The 9288-nt window shown below is 36.7% G+C and overlaps 1 protein-coding gene across 1 annotated transcript; it reads right to left on the reverse strand.

Annotated features, from left to right (window-relative positions):
- Window positions 1–2973: 2973 nt before the first annotated feature.
- On the reverse strand, window positions 2974–3924 carry LOC122756187 (olfactory receptor 10-like). Its single transcript, XM_044005352.1, has one exon. It carries the CDS (start codon window positions 3922–3924, stop codon window positions 2974–2976), a length of 951 nt encoding a protein of 316 aa, XP_043861287.1.
- Between the last annotated feature and the right edge of the window lie 5364 nt (window positions 3925–9288).

Here is a 9288-nt window from a genome sequence, read left to right on the forward strand (position 1 = left end):
AGAGACAAAGCTCAGGGGAAAAAGAGTGAAGGGGAGAAAGGAGTGAAGGAGACAGTGAAAATGAAAGGGAGGACTGAGAAACAAGACAAAAGGAAGCGCAAGCTGTGAGCTAGAGTGAGGGAGATCAACTGGTCTGAGTGAGGCATGGCTGCAACAGCAGCAGGAGAGAAAGTTAAAAGAGAGAGTGAGTCTGGTATACAGAAGTTCACAGGTCATATTTTACTTTTGTTGTCTTTATCTCTAATTTTATTCACCTAAATAAACCCTTTGCTGTTAAATTGTAAGAGGCTTCCTAATCTTTTTCTTATCAATTTGGGAAAAGCAGTGGGGGATTTTTTTAAAGGCCCTTATAGACTGGCTTAGGCAGCGAAAAGCCTGCAGATAGGCAACTAGCAGCAGTCAGCCAGCCAGCCAGAAATTCACAGATTAGGGCCCAGTTAAGTTAAAATAATTTTTACATTGAATGGCAATCATGATGGGACTTACAAGCCAGTTATAATTTTTCAGCTAGTTATAATTTTTTAGTTGTAGCATACAGTTATAAATTTGCAAATTAGGATTAGCAAGTTAATTTTTTTATAGTACCATGATGTCTAAAACAAAGGAACCAATAACTATCATAATCTGTCCTTATGAGATCTCAAGAAGAATATTGTGTTCTTGGTGCCACACTCAGAAGATCACGATCAATATGCTGATATTACTGAAGACCATGCCTGAACAGAATCAACTAAAGGAATTGGAGATTTTTATCCTGGATGAGAAAAAAGAAACTGAGGGTATATGATAACTGTCCTCAACTATCTGAATATATTTATCATATGTAAGAAAGGTTGGACTTAGTATGTTGGTACTAGAAGGGAGAACTAGGAAAAATGGGTAGAAATTATATAGAGAGAAACAAATTCAATGTAAAGGAAAACTAATAAACAAGTATGTTTTAGTCATGTTCAACTCTACATGATTCCATGGAAATCCATGTAGTTTTCTTGGCAAAAATACTGGAATGGTTTGCCATTTCATTTGAGTCATTTTACAGATGAGGAACTGGGGCAAATAAGGGTTAGGTGACTTGCCCAGGGTTACACAGCTAGTAAGTGTCAGAGGCCAGATTTGAGCTCAGATCCTCCTAACTCCAAGTCTGGTACTCTATCCACTATACCACCTAGTTGCCCCAGTAGACAAGTAGTGATATCTAAAAGTAGGTTGGGTGGCTCTGTTTCCATGTCCACCTCCCCCAACACACACACACACACACACACACACACACACACACATGCTCATGAGGACTTGAAGCAAAGGCTGGATGATTATTAGGTATGTGTGAGACTTCTTGGCTTCTAAGGTCTCTTTGAATGCTGAGATTCTGGGTCCTTCCTCTTTACTTATCTAAATTCTTCAGAATATAGTTTCAGGCCATTCACACTTTCCTATTATCAACTGGAATAGAAAATAACTTATTACCATACTTAAAATGAAAAATAATGTGCTTTTGATGATTAAGTAAGAAATTTTTAAGGAATATAATCTTCAAGGCTATATTTTTTAAGTAAGTGGAGGTCCTCAGATTGAGACACATAATATCTTCAGGCAGTTTTTCATTTCTTGCTTTTTTTAACTTTAGCAGATTGTACAACCTATATACCTTTGCACAGTTATAGTGATTTTGTATAAGTATTATACCACAAACCATGTCAACAGTACACTATCTATGACTACTCCCTATGTAAGCAGAATACTATCCTCTATCTCAGAAGGTGTGAGGAAAAAGTCATAAAAATAACATGCAATGACTAAAACTTCTTAATACTACAATTATGATATTTACTTTTCAAGGTTGACAATGATTTTCACCTGAAGGGTCTGATAGCAACTATTTTAGTAAAGATTAATTGGAAAAGGAGGTAGCAGAAATATGAGACATTAAGCCTTACCTGAACTTTACACAAGAAGGCACTTTAGAGAAAGCTTGACCACTTGACATGCTTCAATGGGATACAATGTACTCTCCTTTCATGTGGAGAATTCATGTGGAGAATAGATGCAACATTGTTGTTCAGTGATGAAGTCAGAAACATTGACTGAGCAAGGACCAAGAATACTGGTTAGGTATGATGTCTCTTTTAAAGATTAAGCAAACTATGATATGTGAAGCCTTTGGATGGAACATTTAAATAATGTTTTACCTCTTTCTTGAAAAGATGGTCTCATATTATACTCTTAAAACCTTACTACTGTTGCCCCTTTATCTGAATTGGTCCAATTCTTCAATGTCTCCTGAAGACTGTGAATCTAAATATTAAACTAAATAAATAGGTTAAGAGACATGAGACCTAATAACAAAACTGAAGATGAAAATATTTTAAATATTTATCATCTCTGTATGAAGTGAACTTTTGGGACATTTCCTTTTGAATGTTTAATGTAAGGACTGATCAAAGCATATAGATAATAGCTGAGCTCTGACATGATTGGAGGAGAGGGGCATACAATCTGGAAAAATAAACAACTTGAAATATTAACATAAATAAAACATGAATAAGAAAGACGAGGGCAGCTCGTGGATAAAGCACTGGCCTTGGATTCAGGAGGACTTGAGTTCAAATCCAGCCTCAGACACTTAACTAGCTGTGTGACCCTGGGCAAGTCACTTAACCCTCACTGCCCTGCAAAATAAAATAGAATAAAATAAAAAAGAAAGACGAGTTCCTATCCACACTTAGGCAACGCACTCCAAAAGTCAATTAAAATTATTTAATTAATCACTCTTTGCAACAACAGACTCATTTTTTCCTTTCTATCACCATGGAAAATCAAACTTTGACTATATGTAGAAAACACAAATGATTAGTTGACTCAAAAATCTATCATTTTTGTGAAATATGGTTAAGTTTGGGGGAATCCTACATAGAGGATAAAATTGTTGAATAGGGATTAAAAAACACTGAAAAATTTTACTCTTTTAGTCATGCTCTACTTATGCTCTTGCTTTCTCCCCAGTAGCCTCATTGTTGCTGCTTTCACATCCTTGTTTCTCAGAGTATAGATGAGTGGATTGAGCATGGGAGTCATAAGTCCATAAAATAGGGCAAGGAGTTTACCTTTCAGCTTGGCTGAATTACTTTTGGGGGCCATGTAAGCATAGCCACTGATTGCTGAGCCATAAAACATAATAACCACCAGCAAATGAGACCCACAGGTATTGAATGCTTTTTTCCGACCTTCAGAAGACTGAATCTTCGACACTGCCCAGGCAATGTTAGCATAAGAAAAGAGGATCAGCCCTACTGGAATGACTTTTATGACAACCACAGCTGCATACATTTCTACCTCATTGACCCAAGTGTCTGCACAGGACAATAAAAGCATGGCAGGTACTTCACAGAAAAAATTCTCTACCCGATAATGACCACAGCGGGGAAGCTGGAAAGTCAAAACTGTCTGTACTAGGGAGTTGCTGAAGCCTGTAACCCAGGCTACCACTGCAAGCTGATGACATAACCGTGAGTGCATAATAATTGTGTAGTGTAGCGGCTGGCAGATGGCAACATAGCGGTCAAAGGCCATGATGGAAAGGAGGACACACTCAGTGGAGCCCAGGCCAAGGAAAATGAAAAGCTGAGTAACACATCCAACAAAGGTTATACTCCTTTCTTTGCTCTGGATATTCACCAACATCTGGGGGACAGTGCTGGTAGTGTAACAGAGGTCCAAGAAGGAGAGATTGGCCAGGAAGAAGTACATTGGGGTGTGGAGTCGTGGATCAAGGTAGGAAAGAATGATGATGGCTGTGTTCCCAAGAAGAGTCATTATGTAGAAGACAGAGATAGCCACAAAGAGAACCATTTCTAGCCTGGGCCATTCAGAAAAACCCACTAGGATGAAGCCTGTGGGGTGAGGGAAGGTATCATTAGGTATTTTCATTATTTCTCACAACCTGTGGGAGACACCAAGATTAGAATTATGAAAATGGAAAGCCTCCTCATTAGATCCTATTTTTTCTTTATTTAGAAATGTAAGCTAAAAACATGTCCTGAGGAAAATTCTACTTGGAAGTCATCTCCATGAATGCAGACCTCCTAATAACCTCTGTCATTTACCATCAAATTCTTCAGAACAAAAACATGAGTCACATTAGAGAGAATTGTAAATGGATTCTTAGGCTACCTGTAGCTTTTGAATCTGTGCACTTACTACTTTCAAGGGAAGTGTGTAATGTCTAAGATACCTCACCCATTTCGATCAATAAATATTTATTAAGTGCCTGCTATGTGCTAAACATTGTGCTAAGTACTAGGGACACAAAAGGGGCAAAAAAAAGTGTGTGTGTGTGTGTGTGTGTGTGTGTGTGTGTGTGAGAAACTAGGTGGTGCAGTAGATAGAATATCCAGCCTAGAGTCAGGAAGACATGAGTTCAATTTCAGCCTTGATATTTATCAACTATGTGACCCTAAGCAAGTCACTTAACTCTGCCTCAGTTTCTTCATCTGTAAAATTAGTTGGAAAAGGAAATGGCAAGCCATTCTAGTATCTTTGCCGAATCATAAAGAGTCAGACATGGCTGAAATGAATGAACAACAACATACTCCTTGTCCTTAAGAAGCTCACAATCTAAGTAAGGCTAACCTAACCTAAATCCCTTTCAGAGAAGACACAGAAAAAAGAACACCCAATCTCATCTCTCAGTGTACTCTCAGTTTAATGGGATATATGATCCCTGCTCTTGACTTACTCCTAGGTCAATGGGAAAGTCAAGGCACTTTGAATTAAATATGAGAAATAAAAGAGAAACATTAAATAGACATCTATCTATAAACCTGTAGCCCTAAATATCTAAAGATTAGTATGCAAATAGGGTCTGGTATATATAACAGATTCAGGTGGGATTATTACTCTGGGAAGTCTCCCTAGAAAAAGTAATTCTTGAACAGCCATTTAGAGGAGAGGAAAAACACTTAGACATTTTATTAAAAACCATTCTTATGCAAATTTGTCACTTCAAGATGAATTTGATTCTAAGTGATATCTCTCATTGTTCTACTAGATTTTAAAAAAGAAACCAAATTTTTATTGGTATCTTTAATATTTCATATCACAAGAATTTATCCTAGTATTCCTCTGTCTCTCTACCTTCAGAAAGCCATCCTATATAAAAAATAAAATTTTCAAATAAAAAAAGAAAATATGAGGAAGAGAAAAAAATCTGACGAAATCAATCAACACATCAAAAAGACATATGCATTATTCTATAGCCATGGACCTATTGCCTCTGTTGTCCCCTGGATTTTTTTTTCTTTTTTTTTGCAGGGCAATTGGGGTTAAGTGACTTGTCCAGGGTCACACAGCTAGTAAGTGTTAAGTGCCTGAGGCCGGATTTGAACTCAGGTACTCCTGAATCCAGGGCCAGTGCTCTATCCACTGCGCCACCTAGCTACCCTGATTTTTTTAAATATAAGCTGTATTTACTTCAAATAATGTGAGTGCTTTATAATAATCATGGTATTCTTTGCTTCCCAACAATGTAAAAATTAGGTTATAATTTCCCTTCTAAAATTATGTGACTTTGCATCTCTTTTTAGCCTGCCAGAACTTAATTAAGTTCCTAATTTTCCATCTTCAACTTTGCCTTACAAGTAGGCAAAGATGCTACTGAAATGTCAAATGATGTAAATATTACCATGAAGTTTCCCTCTCATTATCTCCTCCACTGCTCTATCATTGATAATTGACATTATATCATTCAAGATTTTCATCAAGCGTGAGAAAATCCTTATAATGAAGTCTGTGTTTTGGAGACAGCACATTGCAGTGAAGAAAGTACTGTTTTAGGAAATAGAAAACCTATCCCTTAGTCTTTTTCTCCCTTACTAACTAGCTGTGTGATCTAGGGTGAGTCCCTTAACTTCTTTGAAACTGAATTTTCTCATCTGTAAAACATGACTAATAATTACAAAACAAGGTTTTCTGTAAGGATAAAATTAAATAATATCTGTGAATGGACCTTTTATGCTATAAATCCCTGAACTGATCAGTGCAAGGAATTCTATTATTATTATTCATTCTTTTGAATGGAAAAGATTACTCCTTTTAAAATGCAAACACCTTTTGAAGTCATCAATTATTAACACCTTGGTGTCCCTTAGACAGTCCAATATAATCTATATGAAAGGAGAGGCGATGAGAGGGAAAAAGTATTCCAGAACAAAGACCATTGCTCTTGAGCAAACACTTGTGTGGATGATCCAAACCCTGACTGTGGAAGCTACACAATGTTAGAATGTTTGAATGTTATTGAAGGAGAAGTAGGAGGGTATCAAAACCAAATATTTCTCACTGAAAAATTTTGAATGGGGCAAAATCTTATATCCTATTTTCTGATGTTTTGGCTACCATCTCCTTTTGGTCTGGTGACGTTAGAAAGTTTTCATATGCTTCCTATGATGTGATGCACCAAACTGCACACATTTCTTCACAGTCTTAAGAATGTATACATATGTTGCTTTATAAAAAGGCTCCTCCACCAGAAAACATAGGTTCATAGATTGAGAGCGTAAAATAAGACCCCTGTAATCATCTAATACAAGGTTAGCAAACTATACCTGGCTCTAATAGAATCCTTGGTCACCTATAATGTCCCTGCCACCTATCCTTTATTTGAAGAATTCCAAAGTCAAGAAACACAATCACTCCTAAGAAAAACCATAAGATTTTTTGGACAATTCTAATTGTTTCAAATTTATAAACTGTCATTCCTTATATTGAGCCAAAATTGGTCTCCTTCTGAATTCTACCCATTATTAATCTGTTTTCCTATCAATAACCATACAGGATAAATCTGTCTTATTTCACACGGCAGTCTTTCAAATACTTAAAGGCAACAATCATCTTTTCCTACCCCTTAGTTCTGTCATATTATTTTGTATATCATTATTTTTGTTATTTTTACCATATTTGCTCTTATGATGATACATTATAGTCACTGTCTCTCTAAAAAAAAGGTACACAAAATTAAATGCAGATGAGCTCTGATTAGAGCAGAGCAGAGTGTGATTATGACTTCCCTTGCTTCCCATACTTCTCTCAGGGGTATACTGGAGTCAGCTCAAACTGGCTCATTGAACCTATTGTTAAATTTTCAGTGTAAGCACATAAACCTGGGAAATTGGCAAACACCAAAAGTCAAGGCTTAATTTATTATTTTGTTGATCTAGACTAGACTATCTAGATTTAAGAAAGTGATGGAGAAAATGTTAATAATGCACGTTGAACTTAAAAGTATATCCCACATACATTTTTTTTTCTTCAGAGAGATATGTGCTAAATATTTACCAGTATATTGCTGCTTTTATTTATACAGCTAAAGATCACAGTAGCTTTTTTGGCTACTACATTACATAGATGTCATACTGAGTTTGTTATCTACTAAAATATCCAGGCCTCTTTCAAACAAGCTGTTTTCTAATTTTCCAAAGCACATTAAATACCCAACAATAGGACATAGTTTAATAAATAAATGATGGTATGTTATTGCATTACAATATAACAGTGCACTTTCAAGTCAGACATCACAATTAATTCATTTTCTCTTATGGAGGCTGGTCAATGTATGTGGAAATCTACACAGTCTGTGTCCTATCTCAATCCAAGGAAATTAGTGAATTAGAAGGAATTACCAGGTCACCCTTATTCTCTTTACCTTAAAAAGTACAAATAGTTACTCCCTAAATGTTCAGGCATGGGCTATCTCCTGAATCACCGTCAAGTTCTCTTCACTTACCTATTCCTGAATCTGTAGCTTTGTTCAGTGGAGCCCTGGACCACTCTGTCTGATCTTCTGTTTTCTGGGTTGAGTTTATACTTCCACTACTCCTTACTATGAAGGAAATAAAAACATCAGATAAAAATACAACTGAGACACCTTTCAGGAGAAAAGATAGGCCTTTAAAGAGACTAGAGGAGAATAAATAAACATATATATGTATGTATGTATGTATATGCATACATATATATATATATATATATGTATATATGTGTGTGTGTGTGTGTGTATATTCACCCCACCCCTGCCTTCTTGAAAGAGAAATCACAAAGCATTGATTTCGCTATGTAGGATGCACCAGAATGGAGGTCTGAAATTGTTCCTATAATCCAATATTCTAAGTCAATACTCTAGTCTCTAAGTCATCATGAATTTAAATGGGAGACATTTGAGAGTGAGGGGAGAATCCTAGGGTTCTCCTAGTCCCTATCTCTTCAGAGACCCAATGGACTTTAGAAGACAGTTTGCTGAAAGCTTTGACCCTGGGGAACCTATCTCACAGTTCTAATTAGTAGTAGTTGTAGAGGCAGGAGCTTGGGCCATAGGGAAAACAGGAAATAGATAATCCCAGAAGAGGACACAAGGTGATAGGGTGAGATCTGCTCTTGAATTCACTTTTCTCATCAGAATAGGATTTAATAGTGGCTATATCTGATTTCTAGCATCTCATTAAGCAATTCTAAATGTTCTCATTCTGGGGATCAATTTCTTAGCTCAAAGGGCAATTTAAACATATTTGTAATATTTCTAATCATAACATATTATATAGCAATATATAATATATTACACAACACATTATATTACAATATATTTATAATATTGTGGAAATTTATTTTGATTGGGGACCCTACATTTGGGCTTAGGCTTAGGCCCTCAGGGTCTTTTTCTGTCAGAGGGGCTGGTGCCCCTCCCCTTCTGCTTCAGTGGAGCCCCAAAGCCCCATGAGTTTTACAGGACACCAGGTCAGACAGCTGGGGGAAAAATCCCCACCTCCCTCCACCCTGAGAGGAAGTTGCCTGAGCTTTTCCAAATTTCCCTTGGAAACAACATCAAATCAAACCTCTAAATGGATTCAGGAGTGTAGTGAGACTCTAATGGGTTAACTTGGAATAGCAGTGAGACTGATAAACAGGCTCCTCTTCCTTGACACAAAGGAGGCTCCTCTTCCCCTTTTCCCATGTATTCCTCTTCCTCTTATCTCTGGGTCCGGATTGTAACAAGCAGGTCACTCTGACTTCACATACGTGCGTTTTTCTCTTGGGCAAACCATAATAACAGTACATCCTGCTTTTGTACATTTTTGTGCTAATGTAAGATAAAGATAAACCTCTGATGCATGAATTTCTTTGTTTAAGATGACTATATAAAGGAGAAAAAGACTTGCAATAAACGGCACTTGCTTTACATATGCTTGTGTCCATTTTCTCTGTTCCTTTCAGATTCAACATAATCTACAAAATCTACAAAAA

This window comes from Dromiciops gliroides, chromosome 4, assembly GCF_019393635.1.
Source record: "Dromiciops gliroides isolate mDroGli1 chromosome 4, mDroGli1.pri, whole genome shotgun sequence".
NCBI lineage: Eukaryota > Metazoa > Chordata > Mammalia > Microbiotheria > Microbiotheriidae > Dromiciops > Dromiciops gliroides.

What these genes read in the sequence shown, in the direction of transcription:
- LOC122756187 (XM_044005352.1), bottom strand. Translation starts at nt 3,924, where the DNA reads ATGAAAATACCTAATGATACCTTCCCTCACCCCACAGGCTTCATCCTA.